This window comes from Suncus etruscus, chromosome 5 (genome assembly GCF_024139225.1).
Source record: "Suncus etruscus isolate mSunEtr1 chromosome 5, mSunEtr1.pri.cur, whole genome shotgun sequence".
NCBI classification, from domain to species: Eukaryota; Metazoa; Chordata; class Mammalia; order Eulipotyphla; family Soricidae; genus Suncus; species Suncus etruscus.
This window is the reverse complement of record NC_064852.1, coordinates 21,666,781-21,694,554: the sequence shown is the minus strand read 5'-3', so window position 1 is coordinate 21,694,554 and position 27,774 is coordinate 21,666,781. Positions and strand designations below refer to the sequence as shown.

At 49.8% G+C, this 27,774-nt stretch overlaps 1 protein-coding gene across 2 annotated transcripts in view; it reads left to right on the top strand.

Annotated features, from left to right (window-relative positions):
• Positions 1-27,774, top strand: part of LRRFIP1 (LRR binding FLII interacting protein 1) — a 93,938-nt gene extending 66,164 nt beyond the window's left edge. For both annotated transcript variants that reach the window (XM_049773665.1, XM_049773666.1), the window contains 12 exons: positions 1,490-1,525; positions 1,747-1,872; positions 4,067-4,237; positions 6,362-6,454; positions 7,004-7,096; positions 8,256-8,348; positions 9,495-9,636; positions 21,132-21,181; positions 23,395-23,512; positions 24,139-24,218; positions 25,559-25,663; positions 26,964-27,774. In XM_049773665.1, coding sequence (XP_049629622.1) covers positions 1,490-1,525; positions 1,747-1,872; positions 4,067-4,237; positions 6,362-6,454; positions 7,004-7,096; positions 8,256-8,348; positions 9,495-9,636; positions 21,132-21,181; positions 23,395-23,512; positions 24,139-24,218; positions 25,559-25,663; positions 26,964-27,074 — 1,218 coding nt within the window. In that variant the 3' untranslated portion in view covers positions 27,075-27,774. The remainder of the gene's footprint in view (positions 1-1,489; positions 1,526-1,746; positions 1,873-4,066; positions 4,238-6,361; positions 6,455-7,003; positions 7,097-8,255; positions 8,349-9,494; positions 9,637-21,131; positions 21,182-23,394; positions 23,513-24,138; positions 24,219-25,558; positions 25,664-26,963) is intronic.

The following is a 27,774-nucleotide window of genomic DNA, read 5'->3' as shown; positions in this document are numbered from 1 at the left end:
GGTTTTAGTGCTAGGGCCCAGCGGTGGTATATGCCTCCATGGCCACACCAGAAGTTCTGGTGCAACCAGGAAAATACCCAGTGGAGCGCAGAGTCTCTGTGCTGTACCCCGAGAACCAGAGCCCTAGAAATTTGTTTCCCACCAACGCAGCACAAGCTCAGTGAGCTACAGACGATAAGTGTCACCATGCCCCACAGTAGGGGGCACAAGAGACCGCCAAGGTTCCCCGGACAGGTGCCTTGAGCCCAGCACATGAGATGGGCCTGTAGGGTTCTAGTTGTGGATGGAGGGCTGGAAGGGAACCCCATGACCAACCCTGAGTCTGTCCCTCGGGTCCTGTCCCTCCTATCTTGTCACCTCTTGGGCACTAGGAGACCTTTGTAAGGTGCCAGAGGTTGGTCCCAAAAAACCAAGTGAGAGCCACTGGGGGACATACAGGAGCTGAGGTGGGGGGGTGGATTAAAACTAGGTGAGCACTCTCAGGTGTGGGCAGAGCAGGGAGGGCCCCCTGATGTGGTCAGAGCTGTGCAGGGACCCTCAAACATGATCAGAGCCAGGTGGGCACTCCCAGACATAGTCAGAGGTGAGTGAGGACCCTCAGGCATGGTCAGCTGGCAGGGACTTCGGCCCCATAGAGGGGCATCCTCAGATGTGGTCTGGCTTGGTCCAGCTGACCTCAGGATTTGAGTTCTTTTGGATTCAGAGTTTCTTCCTATCATATCATTTATCACACATACCCCTCTCCCCCATGAAATGCATCTCACACACCTGAGTTCATCCCCAAGACGCCAGCATGGAGCCATATGTGAAGCAGTTTCTGGCACCAGTCACAGTCAAACCACAGAAAGGGGAAAAGGAAACTGGAGTCTCCCCATGACCCAGGCTGCTGGGAGCTGTGCTCCCCATCTACTACCCAGGGCGGGGGTTTGGGTGCAGTAGGTCTTTGCCCCAGAGAACACCCTAGCCCCAGCACAGTGCAACCAAATGCATGAGCTTCATTCTGAGTCACTACTGAGTGGATCCTGTTCTTCCAGACCCTTCCCTTCAGGACAGGAAGGACTTGGGAGAAGGGCAGCAGGCAGTAAGGGGCACAACAGTGTGGGGAAAAGGAGCCATCTGGGGATGACCATACTGGCCAGCATAGTGAAGGCATCCCAAGCTCCTGTGTCTGTGCTTCAACTCATGGGTCCCTATCAATGAAAAGGTTCTCTCAGGTACAGTGCTCAGGGCTTACTCTGGCTCTGCATTTAGGAATTATCACTCCTGATGGCTTGGGGGACTCATTGGGATGCCAGAGATCAAACCTAGGTCAACCCCATGCAAGGCAAACTCTCCCCACTATGTTATCTCTTTGACCCCCCGCCCCCAATCAAGGAGTTTTGAAGTTCTGAGGAAGCCAGTGCTCCATCATGCCATTGCCTTCACCTGCTCCTGATGATCCCTGAGTGCCTTCAGGGATTTCATCTCTACTCTCTTTCTTCCTCTGCAGGTTGAAGAGCGACCAGAGAAGGATTTTGCTGAGAAGGTGAGTACTGGAAACTGGGTTGGCGGAGGCTAAGTGACAGGGAGCTTCCCAGGGATGTGGTTGGACATGCCCACTATCCCGTGTCCAGGACTTGGTCACCGAGGCCTGCTCTGGGGGGAAGGTTGGGTGGGTGGTGGGAGGAGGCAGACCCCTGCAACAAGGGACATCTGTGGCACCCAGGTCATGAAAACAGTGCTGAGCATGTATCCTCTGTCGTCCAGGTGTCTCGGACCCTGCCAGGCCTGTCCTCGGCCACACTATCTTCCCTGGGCGGGGGCATGTCCCGCCGGAATAGCGGCGACACCTGCACCTCTGTGGACACCGAGGCATCCCTCAGGGAGATGCGGGTGAGTCCCCTGATGGGTGTTTCAATTTCTACCCCTCTCATGCCTCCCTTTCCCCCCTGTGTCCCTGGCACCCTCACTTCCTGTGCACCCAGTACCCTGCTGCCACCAGGACCCACTTCAGATTTGAATTCATGCAGGGAGCTGGGCACACCTGGGTGAGGGCCACTTCTGGCCCTGGGCATGAGCCACAGACACAGGACCCACTTTCTGTGTCTCCCCACTCTGACACTTCACCTCTGCCCGGGGCCTGGCTGCCCTGGTCTTCGCTGCCGCTGTGGCCTTAGAGATGCCCATTGATTGCCAGGGGGACTGGCGGGTCCCACTGTCCATGGCACATTGGCGTCATCCCATCCTCAGCCTGGGCTGCATCTCTGAGGGAGCTTCTGTCAGTCAGTCTGCTCGAGGCACTGACCAGGGTGCAGGGAAATCTTAGGCCTGCTTCTCTGCTAATAGGAACTGAGACTCCCAGGGCCGCCCTGGCTCCCTCTATGACCCGCTGAGCCTCTGAAGCTGGGCTTAGGGCACATGAGCACCATCATGTCTGTGTGTGTGTGTTTTGTGTGTGTGTGTGTGTGTGTGTGTGTGTGTGTGTGTGTGTGTATGTGTGTGTCTGCCAGAATTGAGTGTGAGATGGACAGAACCAAGCAGAGCCAGACCCTGTGACTGTTTCACTGACAAGCAGAGGCTCCAGTTCCATTTTAAGAATTTCTTTATTTTATTCATGAGAACCATCATTATGTTTTTTAAAAAAAAAAATCAAAGCCCTTGAATTTATCCCAATGGGCTTGTTTATTCCCTTAAGGAGATGCCCTTCCTCGGGGTGGGGGGGTTCCACCTACCTGTCCCCACCTCACTACCTTTCTGTGCCATTTCCCTAGGAGCTCAGTGAGTTAAAGGAGCAGATTCAGGATGTAGAAGGCAAATACATGCAGGGACTGAAAGAGATGAAGGTACCGACCCAAGTGCCGTCTGATCCCCCAGTCTGTGAGGCCTGAGGAGACACCCGCTCACGCGTGTGTTCCTGTGGCTTCCAGCTGTGGAATGTTCCAGAATGGCAGGGACGTTGCATGGGTTTGAGCCCCTCTCAAGTCCTCACTAACAGTCCTGACAACACATTGTTTGTCCCTTCACATCTGCCCCATTCCTGTGTCCTCCCACATGCCTGTGACCTCACTGTGACTGACCCACATGGGGCTTTGCTCACCTCTACTACTGCCCTTAGGGTACCCTTGCCACAGTGTACCAACCACTGGGCCGGTCCTCCTGGGAACACTTTTCCAAAATATGTCTCTTTCCCTGACCCAGCCTATATCTCCCTGTTGAGCTCGCAGAAAGCACAAACATATACACACCCAGATCTCACAACAGGGTGCCAGATGGAGGTGACAGGATGTAGCCTGGACAGACTGGGAAGGTAAAGGACAAGCCAGGCCTGGCTTATGGGCTGTAGAAAGCCTCATAAGTCATGGGAGGCCTGCCCCTCTTGTCCAGCTCAGGCCCTGAGCATTCTGGGCACTGTGTTTTGTTCGTTCAGGCCCTGCCCAGTAGATGGAGACTCTGACCCCACACTGGGTCTCTCTGGGCTCACCTCCAGGCAGGACATGGAGGTGTCATTGCGTCTACTCCAGTCCTTCTCCTGCACATCCCAATGCAGATCTGGGACCCAGCTCCAGAACTTGAAGAACAGCACACCCCCAAGGTCCCACAGATCACACACTCTAGCTCCCTTGCTCTGTTGCCCTGTCCGCCTCCATGATCCTGGCGTGGGTCTCCTTTGCCCTGTTGTCCCAGACATAACTGTCATGGTTTGAGCAGGAAAGATTTCATCTCTGAAAGGGAGACTTCCTGTACTTTGAAGGCTCCGCATGCTTCTGATTCATATCGATCTGCTTTGAGCAGCCAGGCTTCCATGGAGCTCTGAGTGACTAGAAATCTGTGTTTAAGAAACTAAAACTGGGGCTGGAGAGAGCCAGTGGGGGAGGTTCTTGCCTTGCATGGGGACTGACCCGAGTTTGATCCCTGACATTCCATATGAGCCCTGCCAGGAGTGATTCCTGAGCCAGAGCCTAGAGTCAGCACTGAGCACTGCCAGGTATAGAAAAGCAAAACAAAACAAAACAAAAACAAAACAGTACAAGTGACCTTGGCCTTTGGTTCCTCCTGAGAATGTCACACTGTGAGCCGGTCTCTGCAGGACTCTCTGGTGGAAGCTGAGGAGAAGTACAAGAAGGCCATGGTGTCCAATGCCCAGCTCGACAACGAGAAGACCAACTTCATGTACCAGGTCGACACCCTCAAAGACATGCTCCTGGAACTGGAGGAGCAGCTGGCCGAGTCTCAGCGGCAGTACGAAGAGAAAAGCAAAGTGAGTGTCAGAGTGAGAGAAAGGGATGAGGGCACACAACACACACACATACCCCTGCCTGAATATTTACACACACAGTGCGCCTACCTGCATGTACTTATGCACACAGATATATAAACACTCATGTACCCATTTATGAATCATCTGCACATGCACACATGGACCCATCTGCAAATACACACATGCAATACATCTGTCTGTATACACATGTACATGCACAGTCCCATGTACATCTATGTACACATGGGCCCATCTGCATACACACAAATATGAACCACCCGCACATGCACACACAAATGCACACACCTACATATATACCCACCTGCATATATGTACATACATGACACATTCTTAATCATATACACACGCACCCACCTGCACAAATACTCATATGCACATATACTCTCACCTATTTTCTGTTTGTATCTAGGGATGTTGGCTTAAAGAGAAAAAAATACAGTGATTCTCCACTTGTCTAGGGCCCCCAGATATTGTATGAGAAAAAAACTGCTATGCTGTATGCAGTATTTGTGGGCACATGTGAAAGATATAAAGGTGTGGCAGTTCTGCCAGGAGATCACTGTGTTTGTGCATGGAAATTCAGATCAAACTACAAGCACTCACACTTCCACACAGACCAGCTTGCTTACCAAGACTCCATTTTCCTGTCCCCACATTTCAAGATTCCTATGATTTCATTAGAGTGACAGTGGGTACCAAGCTTCAGAGATTTTAGACAATCACACTCATTTCTTCATGCTGCCTGGAGTCAGTGACCATGGCAGGGCTCGGTGTCTTCCCAGGGCTTATATTGTCTATCTCTGGTCTTTGTGCCTGCTGGGCCAGACAGATTCAAGACTCAGAGTAGCTAAGACAGACTTAGATCCTGTGACAGACAGACTAATGGCCATTCGATGTTCAGAGTACAGTACAGTACAGAGAACAGATGAATCCGTTGGTTTTCTGAATGGGTGATGCCACTCCCTTGGGGCTCTCTGGAACAAGCAGGGGAGCAGTTACCTATTTTGTTCACCACGCAGGGGTTCTGCATGCTTTTTTTTTTTCTTCAAAGTGATGGTAAAGCATCTAAGTTTGGGATCGTCTGACCTAAAACAGTCTCATTTTTTCAGAGGTTGAGATAAACAAAAATGTTAATCGGTGTCATTATTTTTTCGAATTGGGTATATCTGAATTCCAAAGTGGACAGACAGTACCTCTTTACTGTCCAAAACCCGTACCATTGACTGCTATGCTGGAGAACTGAAAATTTAAAGATTATCTAAAATCTTATCCCTGAGACATCCCTGAGTTCCATCCCATTCCCCCAATAAACTTGACCCTCCACAGGAATGATGGATCCCAGCAGCATGATGCATCTCAGCAGTATAAAGCCTAGGAGGGAAGTACGAAAGGATGGACAGAGGGTCACCGAGAATAGCTTAAGAAACAGGAGAGCAGAGGCTCCTTCTGACCCTGGATGAAAAGCCAGTGGCCCCTTTACCTGGCTCTAGAAAGCCCAGATTTGGCCTCAAATCCAGCCCCAGAGAAGTTTACTGAGTCTCATCTCAGTCTTGTTCACACCCCCTTGGGCACAGCAGTGCTGTGCTGCTATGCTGAGTAGAAGCCCCTTCCCAGGTTCAGACTGGGAGGAACTGTGGAGTGGGGTGTGCTCTTTCTGTGCTGATTGGGAGGCCAGGTCTTGGGATGCAGTCAGGTAGGAGGCACAGGGCTATGTGTTCCTGTTAGCACCCACTTTGCCTCTCCTGCCTTTTCCCGTTTGGTTCCCCAGGAGCCAAGGTGATGTGACATGAGGTCACTCACTCTCATTCTGGCCTTCTTCATCCTGGGGCCTGGTTGGCTATGGTGCCATGGAAAGCCCTTTGCAGGCTGCCTTGAGTAGACCCTGAGCACAGCCAGCCATGGGCACTCAGCTCGGGGCACTGCCTGACCAAAGAACTCAGCCAGGTTTGCCATTGGCAGTGACTCCCAGTGTCATAGAAAACCCAGGGTTCCCTTCTGGGAAAGCTAGAGCATGGTTCACATCGTGGGTCATGGCTGGTAGGGTCAGGGTGTGCCCAGCACACCTGTTACCTATATTACCTGTTACTTCCTGTTACCCCCCAGGAGCTGGAGCGGGAGAAACATGCACATAGCGTGCTGCAGTTCCAATTCACTGAGGTCAAGGAGGCATTGACGCAGCGGGAGCAGATGCTGGAGGTGAGTGCAGCATCTGGGCATGCTGGGAGACGGGCCCTGGGGGTTGGAGCTTGGTGGGGGACAGCAACTGGCAGGAGGGGACCTCCAAGGGGTCCACAGCTCAGCTAGTTAAGCCTCCAAACTGGGCTTGGAAGGGGGATTGTGGGGAGACCTGACCATTAACAGGTAGGAGGGGTGGGCAGGGAGGCCCACGCAGGAGAGATGGTAGGAGAGCACCAAAGTTTGAGACTGACTAGGAAATGACCAAAGAGTGTGGGAGCCTCTGCTTCCAGGACAATATGGCCTCCTTGTGGGAATCCCAGGGCCTAGAATGAGCCAGATGAGACTCAGGCTCGAAGCCAGGATTTCCCAGCAGGCTGTGTTCTGCCCTTCCTGTGCCAGTGGACAGGACAAGAACTCCCCACCTGCCTGGGGACCTTTGAGTCACAACTGTGGGGTGGAGGGTGAGGTGGGGGGAAACTTGCTGTCTGGACACTTGGATGTCTACTCTGGGCTCCATTCTGGCTTAACCCTGTCTTCACTTCCTTCCTGCCTACCACCTCTCTTCAGGAAATCCGACAACTTCAGCACAAACAGGCGGGTTTGAGCAGGGAGATTGCGGACCTGCAGGAGACCATAGAGTGGAAAGACAAAAAGATAGGGGTAGGGGATGCAGGGCTGGCTGCCCTCTACTGGACATTGCCCAGAGAAGGCTTGGTTTGCAAACTCGCTTGCTCCGCATGCATGGGGACAGTCATGGGGGCCTCTGATGGGCCTCAGTGATCATTTTTTTTAAACTTTATTGATTGATTGGTCTTTGGGCCACACCTGGCAGCACTCAGGAGTTATTCCTGGCTCTGCACTCAAAAAATTGCTCCTGGCAGGCTGGGAGACCATATGAAATGCTGGAAATCGACTGGGTCCCTCCTGGGTCAGCAGCAAGCAAGGCCCTACCACTGTGTTATCTCTCTAGCCCGGGCCTCCGTGATCTTTACTCAGAACCGGAGCCTTTTTTCTCCACATCTCAGAGGTGAGAGTGAGGAGGACCATGAGGAAGGCCCCGCAGGGCTCACCTGAGACTGAGAGGGTGAGGAGGATCATCGGGGAGGGACCTCAAGGCTGACCTATGAATGCTGCAGTTTCCAGCCTCAGCTTGTCCTTCCTGGGCCTCTGTGGAGGCTGACAATGACAGGTGCTAAATCTCCCTGGAGCCCCAGACCTCCTCTCCATGTGGAAGCAGGGTCTCCAGCTGCATGGTTGGGTACTCCAGGGAAAAGCAAAAGCAGAGCTGCTCAGAGTGGCCGCTGAGTCCTGACCAAGGTCACCCCAGCACACAGCCCGGTCCTGTCTCTCTCTCCCCTCCTGCACGGAGGGCTTGGGCGCATGTGCCTGCCCATGTTTGTGTCAGACACACCTTCAGAGTGTGATATGAAGCCTGCCTGGCTAATAGCTACCCCAGCACTTACATGCATCTTGCTCCTCCTCTTGGGGGGGTGCTGCTAAATCCCCATCAATGCCATCTCACTGTAGTCAGCAGCATGAGAAGCAACTAAGACAGTATTCATGTCTGGAACAGTGTGTGCAGTGGCAGCTCAGGCATACTATGTTTGCATAGCATATCTATGTGCCATGTCTATGTGCCTTGTCTGCATGCTCTGACTATATACTGTGCCTGTGTGCTGTGTCTGTTTCCTTGTCTACACGGGTGTCTGCATGCCATGTCTGTGTGTGTGCTCGGTATGTCTCAATTGCCTTTCCTGTCTCTTTCCTACTCATCCATACCTTCTCTGTCTGTCTCTTTCCTGCTCACCGGCGTGCTCAGGCCTTAGAAAGGCAGAAAGAATTCTTTGACTCCATACGGAGTGAACGAGATGATCTTAGAGAAGAAGTAGTCAAGCTGAAAGAGGAATTCAAGGTATGAAGCCAAAGGAGCAGGAAAAAAATAATAAATCCCACAGCAGTTGGGTGCAGGGCACAGACTTTGGGGGTGTTGAGGAGCTACTGTGTCACCCCTGTGAGGTAACCCGCCACCACAGGGACCCCTGAGTCGGTGACCACAACCCAGGGCCGTGTATGCATATGATAGATCACAGGTTTGAGTCCCAGGAAACCATCCAGGCTGGGTTTAAACCATTTTTCACACCCAGTACAGGATTGTTGTAAGGATGCATCTCATCCTGGGCATGCTCTCAAGGCCTGTTTCTACGGACATTGTGTGCTATGTAGCCCAGGGTCCGGGGAGGCCCCACTTACTAGACTTGAAGACCCTAGCATTGCAGGCAATATCAAAGGCTGCTGGTGACAATTTTGCTGTCCCGGAGGGATCTGTTTAGCGTACCCTCCAGGGACTATTGAGTCCAGGGTTTCCTGTTTCCTGTTGCTTGGGGGTCAGAGGTCAGGATTAGAACCATAAAATCATAAAACAGCAAGACAGTTAAAATCCAAGATTCCTAGTGCAGTTAGTTCCTCTCCTGGGCTGATTCTAGGGTTGCTTAACCTCTGAGAAGGCACCAGCGAGAGTGCAGCAAGGAGCGTGTTAGGATCACAGGTCGTTGAGGGTAGAGCTGTTTCCAAAGCATCCCCTTATACTGGGGTTCTCTGCACAGCATATCAGGCCTCTGAATGCTTCTTTCCGACATTCTTTTGCCCCCTCCACAAGCTTTATAGCCTTCTCTTCTGTTTGATTTCTGGGTTTGTTTTTTTTTTTTTTTTTTTTTTGGTTCTGGGGATCAGAGCCAGGGCCTCATGTATAGTAGCCCGAGCCACTGTAGGGTGTGAGGAGAGGCCAGAAATGGGCTTGGTACCCACTGTGTGATTCCTGTGGGCTCTCTCCGTAGATGCAAAGTGAGCTAGAGAGGTGCCCAGTACACTCCCCTCTGGGTTAGGAGGAGTGTGCGACCATGCCATGGGCTGTTTACCAGGTGCAGATTCTCATTTCTCTGCATTTCTCCTTGACTTCAGTGCTAGAGGTTGCGGGGAGCCATTTTTAATTTCTCTATGAGAAAGACTCAAATCTCCTATGGCCTGGCAGGGATCACGATGTACCTGTTTTTGTTCCCAGAAACATGGAATAATTCTCAATTCAGAAACAGCTACCAATGGGGAGACTTCCCATATTCTGGCTGATGCCTCGAACCCAGGTCCAGCCAGCTCCACCACTGAGGGGCTCAATGCCACGCCGGCCTTGGGGGACAGCGCTTTGGGTAAGTACAGGGTGCGGCCGCTGCCTGCAGGCCCCCCTCATTCCGCATGATCACGGCACCTGGCCCCAGGGCTGGTTGCTGCCACACCTGTTCACTGCCCAAAGCATGGCCTGTCCCCCTTAGGTGCTGCCGCATGCCACCACCATGCTTCCCTCTAGTGCTTTTCAGGGCTCCCCAGGAAACAGGCGCTGGGTCCTGCTGTCTGAGTCACCCATGTATGGCTACTGGAGGGTCAGAAGATAAGGGAATGAAGTGGCCAGGTTTGTAGGCCAGCAGGGTGTGTCCTATATACCTGCATGGAGAGTTTAGGGCTGTGACATAGCGGGGACTGGACAGGGACCAAGATGGAGGGACTGCAGGAATGTGAATGACAGCTGCCAGTGGTCAGGGTGCTGCTCCCAAGTGACACTGTGCCTTGTCCTGTCTCTCAGACTTAAACTGTGCTGTCACAGCTAGGGCTCCTGGGGAAAGCTGGGGGTGCATTGTGGATGGCTGGAACCCTACCTTAGGATCTCCAGGCCGGGTCTCCTGGACTCCAGGCCTTAGGCACAAGCCAGTTCCCAGGTCTGGCTCATGAGGTATGACTCTGTGTCCAGGTTCCAGGCTGACAGCCAGGTACTTCCCTGGTCCCAGGAACAGCTTCCATCCAGCTCCTGACAAGGCAGAAGTCAGGCCATGGGCTTCTGGGGCTGCCTCTGGAAGGGGCTAGAGAGGCTGAGTCTTTCTATCTGCTGGGTCCAAGTCCTCCCATCCACTCAGGCCGAGTTCTCCAATTTTCTCAAACCCAGTTCTCCTGTCTGCTCTGGCTAAGTTCTCCTATCTGCTCAGGCTGAGTTCTCCCATATGCTCTGGCTGAGTCCACCTGTCTGCTTGAGTCAAGTCCTTCTGTCAACTCAAGTAAAGCCTCCCATCCACTCGGGGTGAGTCTTCCCATCTGCTCTTGCTGTTTCTTCCCATATGCTCTTAATGAACCCTCCCATCTTCTGGAAATGAATTCTCCGGTCTGCTAGGGGCTAAATTCTCCTGTCTGCTAGGGCCAAGTCCTCTCATCTGCTTTGGTTAAGTTCTCTCACATGCTCTAGCCTAGTCCTCCATCTGCTGAGGCTGAGTCCTCCTGTCTGCTTGGGCCGAGTCCTCTCATATGCTTCGGCCAACTCCTCCCATCTGCTCGAACTGAGTCCTCCCATCTGCTAGGACTGAGTGCTCCGGTCTGCTAGGACTGAATGCTAAGTCCTCTCTTGCTTGACCTGTTCAGATACGCATTTCTAAGGCCATAGAACAGAGTGGGCTGAACCCAAATCAAGGTGCAGTGAAGGGCTCCCCAGGTTGCTTTTGTACTTCCTGTTCCAACCAGCAGTGTGGGCACTTCCCAATGGACATGCTTAGTGACACTGCAGAGAGAGATTGGCTGTAGGTCAAGGTTTTACAGGGGAAGACTAAGTCCATTCCCAATACAAGTCTTCCTGCTCTGGCCCATGCTTGGTTGGCCCACACTGGGGACAACCAGGGACAACTGACCTGGTATCTCCTGGGCTGGTGTCTGTCCAGCCCTATCTTTTGGGGCACTTGGCTTGTCTTCCATTGGCAGTTCCTAGCTGGTGACTCAGCCCCTTCTGGAGTGGTGGGTAAGTGGGCAGCTGTAGGGAGGACAGGGTGAACGCTAGTTGTCGGGAGGATGGGGTGATGGGCAGCTTATTGTCGGGGGAATGGGGCAATGGCCATTTGGGCCTTTCATGAGCTCTTCCAAGCACTGTCTTCCTCGAGGCTAGCCCTGAGGCGGCCTCTCTTTGGCTCTGTATAAGTATTCCTTGGAAGTGACCAAAAGCAACTCTGAGGCCACCTCTCAGCATCATGGACGTTCCTGAGCCTGCTCTGTACTCGGCATCTACTCCTGTTTGCTGCTCTCTCTCTCTCTCTCTCCTTCTGCCTCTCTGCCCCAGCTTCACTCCACTCTCAGCTCACCTCACCCCGAGGCAGCAGCAAGCCTCTTGCACCCAAGTGACATGGGCCCAGCTAGTGCCGCAATGCCTGGCTGCTTGGCCATTCATGTCCAGGGCCAAGCAGTGGCTCCGGGCTGTCTGTGTCATTAGAATGGGGCCAGGTGGGGAGAAGCACTCAAGTTCACGTTTCAACATGTCTGGTGTGGTGGCCACGTCACAGCACCCCTTCACTGTTCTCAATGGTCATTTTAGGAAGAGCCAGTAAGGTGCCGTGGACGCGTGGAGCTGTGGTACAAGTGGGGCAGAAAGAGACTTCACCGAGGACTGAGCCAGACCAGCCCACAGAGGATTCAGGGAAGGCTGGCCCGGCTACCAAGGCATCACCTCCTAGTGAGAACAATGGCAAGGGCCAGAGTGCCCCTGAAAATCGAGCCTCTGTGTCCGAGTCCTCCGAGTCCCTCCCAGAGCATGCAGCACAGACCGCCAGTGGGGCAGGTCCACGGGAGCCACAAGAGAGCCCCTATAGGGCTAGGGCAGAGGACCCTGAATATGGGGACTCAGCAAGCCTGAGCCCCTCAAATTCTCTAGAGTGCAGCTGTGACTCGGTGGATCCTGAGGAGGGGCAGGTGGCCACAGATGACCAGCGCCCCAGCTTAGCTCATGTTCCCAAGAAGGAATCGACAGAATCCACTGCCATGAAGGAGCCCATGCAAGACACCCAGGTTGGTGGAGACAATGACAAAGAAGGGGGCCAAGATGCTGAGAAGCCCTCCCAGACCCAAGTCCAGATCATGTCTGATGTTCCAGTGGCAGCGCTAGGCATGGGCGAGGCCAACAGCAAACCCTCAGAAATGAGCGAGGCTAAGAAGGAGAAACAGGGGCCCCAGGGAGAGTCCCTAGACCCTTCCCAGAGGAAGACTAAGAACAAGAAGAAGAAAAACAAGAAGAAAAAGGCACCAGGCCCTGTCAACAGCAGCCCCGTCATTGAGGAAGATACAAAGAGTTCCACGAAGGGAGAAGAACCCACAGTCGAAGGTTCTGGACAAAAAACAGTTTCACAAGAACAGGATGAGGGCACTCACATGCCACCACTACCACCAGAAGTGGTAACAGGAGGTGGTAAGCACCCAGAACGTTCTGGAACTGAGGGGGGTGAAGAGCAGCAGCAGAAAGACGAGGCAGGGGATGCACCAGTCACACCAGGGATGGTTGTGGGAGATGCGGTCAGGGAGAGAGGAGCCCCAGGCACTCCCAAGGAGGAAGAGGAAGCATCTTCAGGGGGAGCACAGGGAAGCCCCCCAGGGTCACCTGCACCCCCCAGCTCCTGGGCCGGGGAGGGTACAGAGCAGCTCAGTGTGAAAGATGGTATCTCGGCATGTGCCGAAGAGCCAGTCAACTGCTGCCCAGAAACCCCCAACAACAGAGTTAGTGATGACAAGGGCACAGGCAAGGAAGATTGTGCCTTGTCGTAAGTCAGACTCCATATTCGGGCCTGATTTCCAGCCCCACCTCCCCACTGTGAGGTGTAGGGTGGGAGTCCCCGGTCCTAGAGCTGCGCAGCTGCACAGCCACTTGGCGACAGTCGATGCCAGGGCTGACCAATGTCCAGTCAGTTACTGTTACCTGTGGCATCTCCTCTCACTGTCCAGGTCCTTGTCCAGACCTGAGTGATGAAGCCTAGGCCTAAGTTCCAAGTTCTGAGGACATTCCCCCTGTTCTTCACCCATCCTGGCTCTGCTTTGGGTACAAACCTTCTCAGTTATCTGGGCCATGAACTACTCCAGACCAAATACCAGGATGAGTGGAGCATTTGAAGCCCTGCACTCTGCCGTGTAGACACCCTGATAGCCTTCCCAGAGGGTCCGCTCCAGGCTGATATGGAGTTGGACGTAGCCTCAGACTGTCCCTGCAATTATCCCTGTAGACAGAATCCTCTGTCATAGATGGCCAGCCTCACCCCCTCAGAGTGCTTTATCAAACAGGTTCTTCTGTTTCTTCTTTGTGATGCCTAAATCTTCATCTTCCTTCTCTTCATTGTCATCCTCTTCTTCTCCTCCTCCTTCGTCTTCCTCTTCTTCTTCCAAATCCTCCTCCTCCACTTCCTCCCCTTCCTCTTTCTCCTTCTTCCTCCTTTTTTTTTTTTTTTTAAATTTGTGGTCCACACCCAATGATGTTCTGTGCTTACTCTGATTCTGCACTCAGGAATCACTCCTGACAGTGCTCAGAAGACCATATGGGATGTGGGGAATTGAACCTGGGCCTGTAAGGTAAGCACCTTTCCCATTGTAATTTTGCTCCGATCCCTGATGTCTGAACCTTTTTTTATAGGCAATTTCAACTTCACTTTGGGCTGATATGACTGAAGATTTTTTTTTTTTTTTTGGTTTTTGGGCCACACCCTGTGACGCTCAGGGGTTACTCCTGGCTATGCGCTCAGAAGTTGCTCCTGGCAACATATGGGGACCATATGGGACGCCAGGGGATCGAACCGCGGTCCGTCCTAGGCTAGCGCAGGCAAGGCAGGCACCTTACCTCCAGCGCCACCGCCCGGCCCCATGACTGAAGATTTTACTTTATTTTTCTGGAAAAGGTGTTGAAATTACATTTCCTACTGTAGTGTTTTGGGTTAGGAGTATGATTTCTAACAATTTTTAAACCTTATCTTTTTTTTTTTTTTTTTTTTTTTTGATTTTTGGGTTACGCCCGGCAGCACTCAGGGGTTACTCCTGGCTCTATGCTCAGAAATCGCTCCTGGCAGGCTCAGGGAACCATATGGGATGCCGGGATTCGAACCACTGTCCTTCTGCATGTAAGGCAAATGCCCTACCTTCATGCTATCTCTCCAGCCCTAAACCTTATCTTTCTTTCTGTTTACCTTGCCACCCCTCAAATGAATAGAACAAAAGGACACTGACTTTATCCAAATTGCTCATTGCCTTTAACAGGAACTTTAAAGTGCTGAATCATTCTGCTTCAGTATAAATATTTTCATTTGCTTTCTCTGTATATTCTTATTGGAAAACTCTCATCTCCAGCTTCCTGAATGAAGTGTTTTTTATTCCTTATATAAAAAAACCATTTACAAATACTATAAGGACAGATAAGGTGATAAAATATTAAAATCACAAGGGACTGTATCCTATTGGTTGTGACAACTGTTGCCATTTTATAGATTCCTGTAAACTCTTGCTGTTACACTGGTGCCTCTGTGTGATTTGAGGCACACCCCAGTATTGTGTCATTGAAATAAAAACATTCTGTAATAGCTGACGCCTGTGCCTTTGAGTCTGGACTGCAGCCTGGGTTCCTCAAGACGTCTCTACAGTATCACCAGGACTTGCTTCTGGTTTGGGGTTCTAGAAAGCACTGGAAGTTCTTTATGGGAAGTGGACAGAATTTTCTCTCTCCTTGTGACATTTGACAAGCTCCTCCATGCAATCTTCCCTGTGAGCTACAATTCTGACAAGGGCCCCCAAAAAGACCCCCATTCTTGGGGTGCTGAGATAAGGCAGTAACTCAAGAGGTTCTGAGGGACCTGGGAAGAAGTCTCCCCAAAGTTGACTGTGGGTGCAAGAGTGTCCTGGCATGGAGGAGCATGAGGTGTCTGTGGGCCAATTATACATGGGTCACAGGGGGTTCAGTTGAGGTTTCTCAGTGGCTTCCATGAACCCCAGCAGTTCTCACTGCCCTGCCAGAGGCTATGGACATGGACATGGTCCTACACACACACCCTCAACGTTGCCATCTGTCAGCCACTCCCTGTCCTCCTTGTTTTCCTGTAGCACAGCACAGGAAAGTAGCAAGACCATGCCAGGGGGTCACTGTTCACCTAATTACCAAACATCTTGCATCACCCTGTACCTATAAGGTTACACCCAAGAGCTCCAAGAGAGGCCTGCCCCCCAAATGAGAGTGGACGACAGCCAAGAGCAGGAAGGAAGCAAAGAGGATAATGATATCGAGTCGATCAGCCAGGCCATGTCACCATTATGACAGCTCTCATAATGGCTAGCTACTTTGCTGCTTGGACAAAAATGGCTTCACAGTCCAGCACTCACCAATGACCACAGGGAAGTTACTTAAATCACCCAGTAGCCTTGGGTGTTGTGCAATTGAAAGGGACAGGAAAGTACCCAGGCAGTTGGAAAACATGTCAGCATCCAGGTATGAGAGCTGGAGGATAACCTGTCCAGTTTTCCCCCGAGGAACCCAGATATCTGGGACCTCATCAGAAGGCTGAGATGAGGACAGCTGACCAAGGACAACTGATCGCAGATGCCTCGGATCAAAAAAGCTGAGACGTTGCAGCCCTATCCCAGGCAGGAAACACAGTGTAAAGTCAAGTCCAGATTTCAGCCTGCACAGTGCTGGATGGATATAGCTCATCTGGCCGGTAGCAGACCTTGACTTTCTCATTGCTGCTTCTCACAGTAGACAGATTGAGGGAACAGCCAAGTTTATTATGTGTGTGAGAGAGTGACTGTGCTCTGGTATGACTTTCTGTGATATTCGGTGTTTTCAGCTTATAGGAATCCTGATGAACTGAACGTCTAGATTTTTAGAAGAATGCTATTTGTGGGGGTGCCCATTTCCTCTGAATAGATTTTTTTTCCTGGGACATGCTGCTCAGACAGAGGGACAAAACTATTGGTTCCAAATTTCCAGACCCCAAGTAAAAGGGAGAGGCTTGGAACTTAGCTAGTGTGGTGGTACCCTGGAATTCCACTACCTCTGCCCCAGATCTCAGGTTGTGCTGGGCTGGCATGGGTATAGATCCACTGTGATGGCCCGCAAAAGAGAAAAAGCCTGAGTTCTCTAAGGTGTCCCTGCTCTGCCCTTAGCTGGGGCTAGGCATCTGAATCCCCAGGAAAGTGAAAGCCAAATCCCTAACCTACAGGCAAAGAAAAACCTATACTGGGTGAGGGTTCTGCACACCTCACTGAAGCCCCTCATGATTCCTACAAGTATGAAGTATGGAGGAAGGCTTGGTCTCCTGATTCTGGAGAGGACCAGGGGGTCCTTCTAAAAGGAAACCACCCCCAAAGCTCCTTCATCTTTCACTCCATGAGGTCAGGTTCAAAGCTGCTAGAAGAGGAAGCTAGAGCATGGGGGACAGGAATTGACCAGAGGTCAGAGGTATACCTACCAGGCATGTGTGTACCCCAGTTCAATCCCAGCACAGCAGAAATCTCGGGGAAAAAAGAAAAAACAATGGTTGGGCCTGGTGAGACAACCTTGCATGCAGCTGACCCAAATTTAATCCTCAACATCCCAGCCTGCCAGGAGTAATTCTTGAGTGCAAGCCAGGATTAACTCCTGAGCATCATTGAGTGTGATCCTAAAACAAAAACAAAAACAAAAAAAAGCCCGTTGGGGACAAGAGCTACAGCACAACTGGTGTATGCCTTGCACACAAGTGACCTGGGACAGACCCAGTTCAATACTCAGCATCCTGCCTTGCACACGCTAACCTACAACAGACCGAGGTTTGATCCCCCAGTGTTCCATATGGTTCCCCAAGCCAGGAGTGATTTCTGAGCACATAACCAGGAGTAACCCTGAGCACCACCAGGTGTGTCCCAAAAACAAAACAAAAAAAAACAAAAACAAACAAAAAATAATCGGCATCCCATATGGTCCCCAAACCTGCCAGGAGCGATTTTTGAGTGCAAAGCTAGGAGTAACCCCTGAGCACTGCCAGGTGTGACTCAAAAACAAACAAAAAATAATAAAGAAAGCCCAGTGGTCACTGAAGGCCCCAGCACCATCTTCCTGACCATTTAATCTAAAAATGTGATCCGTCAGTAGTATTGCCAATGTCACATGACTGGTCAACCAAGACAGGCTATTTGATACATGAGGACTTAATTCTAACATGCCTTGTTCCTCAAAAATTTTTCATCTGACCCGGAAGCAGTTCATGTCTGAGTGAGCCAGATGATCTAGGCCATTGCTGAGTCATTCGGTTTGTAAAGACAAGGCACTAACAGTCTCCTGGGTCTAGCAGTAAGTACTGCAGGGAGGTGCCACTGTGCACACACTACTAGACACAAGTTTGTAAAGCTCGAAAAATGCACCGCCCGCTTTCTTTACATCAAATAACTGTGCCTCTGTTTTCATTCCATGTTTTTAAACCTTGAGTCCTGCTTTAAAAGCTTCTACCTCCTTAATTTTTCGCATCTTCACAAAAGATTAAAGGTCAGATTACCCGATTTTCATTGTACTTAATGTATTGCCAGCTACTATATTTTGAACTTCTTTTAACTAGCTAATTTGGACATTTGAAGTCATCTTGTCAGATAAAATTCAGCGAATTTGTACTGCAGGTGCCTGAGCTTCCAGCTACAACTCCAGTGATATCTGTGCTATTTGTGTACAGAAATAGAAAATGGATCCAATAAAGTGATGCTTGATGAAAGAACTAAGTGTGTGGTTGCATTTATGTTTCCGTCTGGGTAATTAATAGTAGGAAAGGAGTAAAACATCTGTCGGGAGCAATTAGGCTGCTCGAAAAGTAAAATGGAGCCCAGAGGGGGGATTAATCCTCCACCATCATGCCTGCCTTTATCTGGGGTTCATTTCACTATTATGCCTTTCAAAACAGCTCAGGTTGTTTCGGTGAGAAAAAAAAAAAAAACAGGGAAGACGTGTAATTGGATTGGAGTGCAGAGAGACAGGCGTTTAATGAGCATAAAGCTGTATTTTATAGGAATACAGATCATTAGGAAACTCGGCCTAAGGCAGAGATCTGTGATGATGCTCCTGGAAGGAAGCAGGGCAGAGGCTGACAGGGTGAGCGAGTCTGGGCAGGGCCTCAGTGAGCCGGGACCCAGTGGGCTATGAATTCTCCTCTGTGGGGGGCCACGGGGATCTGGCTGCACTGGGCCTGGCACTGTAGGACTGAGGGCACACCCAAGGCCCTGACTCTGCCTTTGCACCTGTGTCTCAGACCCATGTCTTGATTAATCCTCTTTATTCAAGAGACCACATCACTGTCCATCCCTGCAGAGAGCTATTTGGAGGCAATTCCTAGATGCACCCTGTTATAATGGCGCCCTGAACATGGATCTGAACTCTGGACCCGAGAGAACAGCAATCATGGTGAGATTCCTGCTTTTGAGTTTGATGTTGGCTCTTTTCAGTTGCAGTCAGCCCAAAATCTTGGGCTACCACGTGAAGCCATTTTCAAATATGACCGACACCCCTTCTGGGGGAAGAAGGGCAACTGAAACATGGGAGGTGGAAGCTTTTATCACCCCCATCTCAGGCCCAGGCCCAGGACTGAGACTTTGTTACAAGAAACAAAAACTTTGGCCTCCTCAGAGATTGGTGGGAAGCCTAGATTGGAAAGGGACAAGAAAAAAGACTGTATTTAGAATGGACTGATTTACTGAATATGACCTACAGCTTGAATTTGGATTTCGACTTTGAAAATTTTCGGACTGGACTTTTAGTTTAAACCACTTTGAACTCTTAACATCCAGAAGCGCCCTACGGAAAAAAGCTGCGGACAAGTTGCGTTGCAGCAGCTGTGGCAGCAGAGCCGGCTTCCAAAGTGCTTTCTGGAAAAAGGCAGCTGCGATCAGCACACAACGACTGTCCTGAAGCAGATAAGCGGCAAAAAAACTATGGATAGGCCAAAAGTGGCAACGCGTGTGTCCTGGCTCGGCTCAGCTCGGCTCTGCTCCGGTAAAGCTACATGGAAGCGGCTTTTTGCAGCAAGCCTGGGACTCGTCCTCCAGATCAGGAGAATAAAATAGCTCAAGTTAACCCAGTTGAAACTCCATTGAAGAAAGCCACGTGGAGACATCAGCGTGGAAGAAGACCAGCATCTGAACTAATGGTTTTTAGGTGAAGGGATTAAGAGGGTAACCACCTAATTTACACATAGTTCATGATGGGATAAGTTTTAGTGGTGTAAAAAATTAGTTAAAAAAGGGGAAAAATAACAGTAAAGCCCAAATGAACAATCTAATTTAAAAACCGCCGCATTTAACTTTGCTTCAGGTGTATCTCTTGATTAAGTCAGGTTCTTGCCAATTTAAATGTTTTATTGTTTTCCATTGTTAATATTTTCAATTACAAAATGTTTTACTGTATATTTTAATGTATTAGTCTGTTTTCAAAATGTATGTTCTGGATTTATACTTTTGTGCTTGTGTGTAGGGAAGGTTAATAGGAACAAAAAGTTCCCAAAAATAGTTTAAAGGTATAGGAACAAAAAGAAGTTCCAGAATAGTGCTTGGTAGAAAGCATTGAAAAAATTTTAAGTTACAGGTGTATGGTATATTTTGCAGAAATGTTATATTTTTGAAAAAGGCTAGTATGTTAATTTTCACTTTATTGCGTTGTTGCTATGGAAATATTACCTGCCTTTGGCTAAAGGCATAGTCAGGATTGCAAAAGCTTATTATCATTCATTTATATTAAGGGAGGGGCACCCTGTGTTTAGGTTAGAAGTTTTTTTTTACATTTTCCTGTGATTCACTTATGCAAACAGCTGCTCTTTTATTATTGACTAGTTTTTTCTTTAATAATTGTAGACAATATTGTTTGTTTACTAAAAACAAACGGGGGAATTGTTGTATATGTAAATATTTTAGGGGATTATTATGTTACTGACCCTAACCTGATTTGTGATTTGCCCTACCCTAGGGTGTGACCTGGCATTCTGCCCCCACCCTAGGGTAGTACCTGATTCTGCTTCCACCATTGGTTGGTATCTGATCCCACCATTGGGTGGTACCTGATTCTGGGGGATAAAAACAAGGGTCTGTGGAAGGTGAGAGGCTTTTTGGTAGGAACTGATGCTGAGGCTTTGGACTTCAGTCTTGTCCACCAAATAAAGCTAATATTTCCACAAGCCTGGCTGTCTGCGAGCTGTTTACCCGCCGTTTCACCTCAGAACCATCGGCTAGACAGGGTGGCAGACTCGTGCTCCGAGCTGAAGGGGAAAGACCTCATCCTCCATCCCTCCATCAGCCAACCTCTTCAGGGGCTGACTTGCAACACACCCCTAAATACTGAGCTGAGTGAGTGGTAAACCCAGTTTCCCTCAAAAGAACAGCAGCTCTCACCAGGCGGGCAGTGGATGGTCTGTGAGCAGACTCTAGCATCACATACACAGCACAGCTCTGACCTTGTGGAAGCTGATCAAAACCCCGAAATGAGCACTTCCACATGGTGACTTGAGTCCGAGGCCTCAGATGTTGCCTCATGAGGAGACTCTATGTTTGTTCCCCACTGATGATGCTAAATTGAGAAGCCTGTGAGCTCTTGTGTTACAGTGCAGTTTGGCCCTCGCGCTCTTGCATGCTAACCCCACGTAGAAGATTAGCCTGTTTGCATGCAGCCACCGGCGGCCCCTGACGAGACAGCATGGTCTGGGAAGCCGGCCCACCCTCCCTTGGCTGAATTCCTCCCCATTCACTGTGGTACGTGTATAATCCCTTCACCAGAGATCTGCTAACCTGAATGTTCATGCCTCCATTCAGCACTGCGCTGAGAGGCCCAGTGCTCTGAGTGCCCTAAGCCATGTCTTTCTTGTTTCCTCAGATATCAGATTGAAAAGGCTTGTTGACGAACGGGAAAGCTTATTGGAACAGGTAACAGCTTCAGGTCCTTTGTAAAATCTCCCAGTGGATTCCCCACCTTCCCTCTTTCTTCATGATGCCACAGACAGACATATCACTCCTGAAAGGGATTGCTCTGCCCGCTGGTTTCTATGTGGTTTTTTTTTTGTTTTTTGTTTTTGTTATTGTTTGTTTGTTTGTCTTTTGTGATTTTTTGGGGTCACACCCGGCAGTGCTCAGGGTTACTCCTGGTTCCATGCTCAGAAATTGCTCCTGGCAAGCACGGGGGACCATATGGGACGCTGGGATTCGAATCGATGACCTCCTGCATGAAAGGCAAACACCTTACCTCCATGCTATCTCTCCAGCCCCGGTTTCTATGTGTTTTTATCCAGTGCAAGTATTGGGCCTGTGAGGCAATAGAGGAGGGCCTCATTGGGTACATCTTCCCTTGAGACATCCCCTGCAGGTTATTGGAGATGGCCTTGTTAGCCCTCCCCAGCAGCCTCTTTTCCTTCTCCTGGGCTATCCAAGACAGCTCAGCAGCAAGAGCCACTTTCCTGCAGGTATTTCTCACCAGAATCCTTTCAGCTACAATTTCCTTCATTGATCTCTTTAAAAAAATAAAAAGAGCCAAGAAAATTTTTCAAGAAATTCCACAATAAAAAACAAATGACGGGGCCCGGAGAGATAGCACAGCAGCGTTTGCCTTGCAAGCAGCCGATCCAGGACCTAAGGTGGTTGGTTCGAATCCCGGTGTCCCATATGGTCCCCCATGCCTGCCAGGAGCTATTTCTGAGCAGACAGCCAGGAGTAACCCCTGAGCACCGCCGGGTGTGGCCCCCAAAAAAACAAAAAACAAAACAAACAAACAAACAAATGACAAAACAGGGGTCAGGCTGGTTCACTTCTCTCACACCACATGGTCCGTCAGGCATTGCCAAGTGCAGTTCTAGAGGCCCCCAATGCAGCCTTGAGTGTTGCCTGAATCCCCCCCCCCCCCGAGCATTACCACATCGTCCGTGATGAAGATTCATTTCTACATTCCCAAAGCTGCCATCTGAGGATACCCTATTTCTCTCATCTTCCCTCAAGAATGATTTCTCTAAAAATTGGGTGAAGCACTAACCAGGGAGTGTTAGGAGCCCCCAAGATCATTCCAAAGAGCCATGGAGGGCCAGGGAAGTGACTCAGTGTGTCTGGCATGTGTAGGGCCCTGAATTCAATCTCCAGTGGTCAGTGCAGTATAGGGAGGAACCCCACAACAGTAAATGAAGCCCCTCTTTTAATGCCTGCTATAAACTGCAGCTCCACTCACGCAAAGCTCTGTGGAGAGATCTCTGGCCAGCACTGGGACACACTCCTGCAGCTTATTGGGCCCCAAGCAAGATGCACCCAGATCCTATGGGGACCTGGTGACAATACTAGTATGCTTAGATGGTCTGGTCCCCCTTCCAGATGCTTAGTGGAGAAAGTAGAGGTTGACTCCTCTTAGAGGGATAAACATGGAAGCTTTTATGTCATTTCCTCTGCATTCAGAAAGAATTTCAAGGGTTATGGCAGTTTGTGCCTGATAATATACAGATCATCCCATTATCATTCACTGGACCAAATCTTAGATCATTAACTAGAAGGATTTACTCTTACCCTGGGGAGATTTTGTGGTGGTTGTGGGTTTCTTGGGGGCCACATGCTGTGGTGCCTAGAGATTCTACTGGATCTGCATTCAAGGGTCACTCCAGTGGTGCTGAGGGGCCATTTGGGGTGTTGGGGATTGAATCCAGGTAGACTATATGCAAAGCAAGTTTGTACTCTCTCCAGCCCTGTGATGTGATTTTTTTTTTTTTATGGACCACACCTGGCTGCACTCAGGAGTTACTCCTGACTCTGCACTCAGAAATCACTCCTGGCAAGCTCAGGGACTGACCATATGGGATGCAGGGATTCGAATCTGAGTCTGTCCTGGGTTGGCTGCATACAAGGCAAATGCCCTACTGCTATGCTATCTCTCCAGCTCCATGATGTGACTTTTCTGATAGGAAACAGCACTTCTTCCTAGTGGTTAAAGGGCTTCTATAAGAGAGTGGTTGCATTTCTGTCACCATGAAGCCCAGAAACCCTGAGTAACTGCAAGCTATGTCTGCTTGTAGTTCAGGGTGCTGGTTCTGACCCTAAGCTCTATGATAGTTGCCTCTTTAGCCTTTGGTAGAGAGGAATTAACGAATTTTCTGGCGGTTTGTTTCCAGATTAAGAGACTGAGAGCACAGCTGGATAGTAAAGTAAAGAACAGCAAGCCAGACCCCCTGCGCCCTGCTGAAGACATCCTGGAAAACGGCGCCGACATGCACGTGCTGGATCTTCAGAGTAAACGTTCTGGGGTGGACTTGGTGGGCGGAGAGAGACACATTCCAGCCAGAGTGGCTATTGGGATTCACACACACACACACACACACACAAAATCACCCTTGTCCCTGGCATAGTTCAGATCCTAAAGGGCAAGGAAGGATGCTCTATCTAAGCCTAAATTATTGAAAGCATATCCCCAAATGCGCTCCAAGAAACTCTCCATAAGGTCTGCAGGTTGCATATCTGGACCTCCCCTACTGACCAGCACTGTAGACTGACACTTGCAGTGTCAACCCATAAGCAAGAAGCTTCTGAGCAAGAAAATGATGCCTGCCTGTCATTCCCTTCACTTTGTTCTCGCTCTATTATCTGCACTCTCTGTCTCTGTCTTTGTCTTTGTCTGTCTCTGTCTGTCTGTCTGTCTGTCTGTCTCTGTCTCTTTGTCTCTCTCTCTCTTTCTCTCTCTCTCACCCACCATGACAGCCAGGTGTAGAGAAGTCCCCTCTGACCTCAGCTCAGTGGGATGAAGGGCCCCAAGCCAAACCTCCCCATGTGTGTTGGATCTGGCGTTGGTTCCCAGTGAGCAAGGTTAGAACATTCTAGAAGGAAAAAACGTAACCCATCTTTCTTCTCTCTCCTTTTAGGGGATGCCAACAGACAGATCAGCGACCTCAAATTTAAACTTGCCAAGTCTGAGCAAGAAATTACTGCGTTAGAACAAAATGTGTGTGCACTCTAGCAGGGACAGGGATGAACTGGGGCAGCAACGGGGAGAGAGACCCCCTGATGAACTGGGGTTCATATTGCTAGAAGCAGCTCCCTGGGGAGGCTCAAAAGGGAGCAGGAAGCCACAACGTTTTTTGGGTTTGGATTTGTGTAGTTTTTTTCCTTTTTTTTTTTGTTTTTGTTTGTTTGTTTGTTTTTGGGTCACGCCCATCTGTGCTCAGGAGTTACTCCTGACTCTATACTCAGGAATCACTCCTGGTGGGTTCAGGAGACCATAGGAGTGTTTCTCAACGTCTTCTAGTCAAGAAAGTAAAAAGAGAAGGGAAGCCACTGTCAGGATTCATTCCAGTCTCTACCACTCCCTTACACAGGGTCTTCAGTTGTAAAAGGAACTACTGTGCATATGGCATTTTAAGTTCCTACTGTGAGACCCTGAGTTTAATCACCAGCACTATAAACTAAAGGAAATCATGGGGACAGTGTTCAGACACATGATATATATGCAGCCATGGACTCAGTTCCTGGCAACACACAATGCATCCGAGCACTGCTGGGTGCAGTGCTCTAGCCCCAAGGTCTGCTGGGGTGAACAAGATTCCCCAGTACTGCATCAATCACCTTACCTGCTTGACCCAGATTCACCATAATGGGTCCTTGGACCTCCTGAACCCTGCTTAGGGGCCCTTAAAAAAAAACACACAAACCAACAAACAAATAAAAAAACCCTTGAGTTAGTCCCAAACTGCTTTGTGTCAGAAGTGCCTTTGCCAATGTTCTTTCCCAGCCAGGCATGCCTCCTCAGGTTCCCAATTTATTGTGTTCCTGCCTCAATGCTTCAGGCAGGCTATGACCCTACTAAAGTGAGAGAAAAGAGAGTCTCTTTCCCCCTTAGGGTGGGTATATACCTTTGGGTGATATAAAATTCAATTGAATTTTAGGGATCAGATGAGGAAATGAGAGAACAGCACATCTCGAAAGGGGGACTTATATGGGCATGTGTGCATTTCAGCCCTGACTGGATATATGCCCAGCCTGTCCAACCCTCTCCCCTCTCTCCCACTTCCCCACCCTGGGACCCTGGGAGATCATATGGGATCTGGGGTCCAGTATCTCAGGGCCAGGTCTGAGGACTAGGCCCAAGGGAAAATAAAACTGCCTATGTCGGAGCTCAGAAATGTGCATGAGCAGCTCAGTGAGATGCAACCCAGCTCACATTAATAGTGAGACATCTCTGGTCCTCCTACAACTCAGATCCTTAGATTTCAGGGAATGCAACAATGGGGGAGAGAGCAGAAAAACTAAAAAACTCTGCTTACATGCTGGGTGTTTTCCTTTTAGGTAATTAGATTAGAGAGTCAAGTCTCACGATATAAATCAGCAGCTGAAAACGCAGAGAAAATAGAAGATGAACTCAAAGCTGAAAAACGGAAACTCCAAAGAGAGGTAAAGTTTCATAATTTTCATACGGCAGAAGAAGGGATGAGGAACTCGAGGACATCTGGAAAAATCCACCTCGAACCTTCACAGTCACGTCCCTATAGATGTGACTACATTGTGTGTGACTATGTGTGGTGTGACCCCACAGTGGGCTTGTCTCCTGGGCCCACAGCAGACTCAGCCCTGTACCCAGCTCTGAGGCAGTTGGGAGTGTTTTCCCCACTTCACTTCTCTCAGCTTCCTTCCTTCTATTGGGTCTGACTTTGCCCTCCAGGATGGGTTCTGGGGACCTCCTGCTGTTTGCTCCTCTGGAACTGTCTTGGTCCTGGAATCTCAGGAGACAGCAAAGGCATTTGCACATATCTGCCTCACCTCCTTTTTTTCATGACCTCTTTTCCTTGTAGTTTCTTCTTTAACATTTGTGGGCCTTTGGCCAACTTATTATCTCTTGAAAGATGTCACCCGTGCTCTTCTGTTTCCATGTCTGAGAGTGGCAACTCATTTTGCTACCAGTCGCTCCTGCTGGCTCAAATGAATCTCCCTCATGTATCTGGTGTGCTGAGGCCAAACTTCCAGTGCAAACTTTGTACCTAGGGTGGCCACTGATGGGGCAGGGCAGGGGATGTTCAGACCCCAAACACCCTATGCATCATATGCAGCAGAATTGATTACTTCAATGACTGACAGCTCTTTTGGGTACCTTCATACCTGCTGCCTGCTGATCTGAGCTTCTTCCTGCTGTTGGGGTACCTTTCTCTCTTCCAGATCCCATGACATTGGCTCTGACCCCAGACATTCTATCTTTGGTTCCTGGTTCTTCCAGCATGTGGGGCCTTCTCCATCTCATCCCAGCTCCACCTTGCCAGCTTATTTTCTTCAGTGACCATCGTAGGGTACCCCAAGACTGTCATGCCTGTGGCCTCATTGTTTCAGAGGAGTTTCACTTTCCTAGTGATATAGGAGGCTAAAACCTGGGCTCTCATGACTTTTGAAGGGCTGAATCATCCCAGAAGTGTAGTCTGCAAACCATCAGGGCCAGACCCACCAAGTCTACCTGAGATGGTCCTGGTAGGGGGATGTAAGGGTGTGGCATGCAGTGCCTGGGACAGGGCCTTGTGCCTGGAGTCTCTCATGTTCTTTCAAGTTTAGGAATACAAGCTCACACACAGATATGTCCATTTCCTGTCTCTGGGAGCTGGTAGATCATATTATAATTTTCTGTGCTTCTCGAATCTTGGCAGCAGTATTCCCTCTGGAGATCCAAAAGTCCTCAAAAGTCCTCACTGCTGTTCCTCTTTTTTTCCAGCTCCGCTCAGCACTGGACAAGACGGAAGAACTGGAAGTGAGCAACGGTCACTTAGTGAAGCGTCTAGAGAAAATGAAAGCCAACCGGAGCGCGCTCTTGTCCCAGCAGTAAGAGCAGGGCTGGCAGGACCCACGTGGTGATTGAGAGCTGGTCTGTTCCATCTGGAGCACTGCTGCACCCTATGAGCCCTCAGCTCCTCTGCAACCAGGACCCCAGCTGGCTCAGCCGTGGGAGCTCCAGCAGCCGCCACAAGAGGCCTATGAGGATGGCATCTGGCCCAGTCTGCAGGGTTGTAACAAGTACACTGGGTCCCCTGGGGAAGCACCGTACCCCCACAGTACAGCATCCTCATCGCCATGGACTGTGGTGATCAGAGTCGAGAAGAAAAAGGGACCGGGGTTTTCTGTTCATGTGTCTTGCTGGAAATTAAGGGGGAAATGTGACAGTGTGGGGACTTCTTTTCATGGCCGCAGCTACAGTTTGGGTGACTTCAGTAGCATCTTAGTGCTTTTCATACACAGAACACTGGAACCACAAGCCATCACCAAGCAAAACTCTCACCAGGAACGGGAAGGTCTGCAAGTCAAAGTGACCTTAAGAGGGCTCTTTACAGGCAACCAATGCAGCTTTTCTAAGGGGTTTTTTGCATCCATTAAATCAGAGGAACACCTTTTTTCAGGGTAATTAGGCAATAGCTTCACTGAAAATGACAGCTTTTCATTTGCATTATTTAATCCTTATATTTGGAATTGAAGCTGTTAACTTCTTTTAAAGAATGTACTATGAGAAAAAATTAAAAAGTGAAACTTGA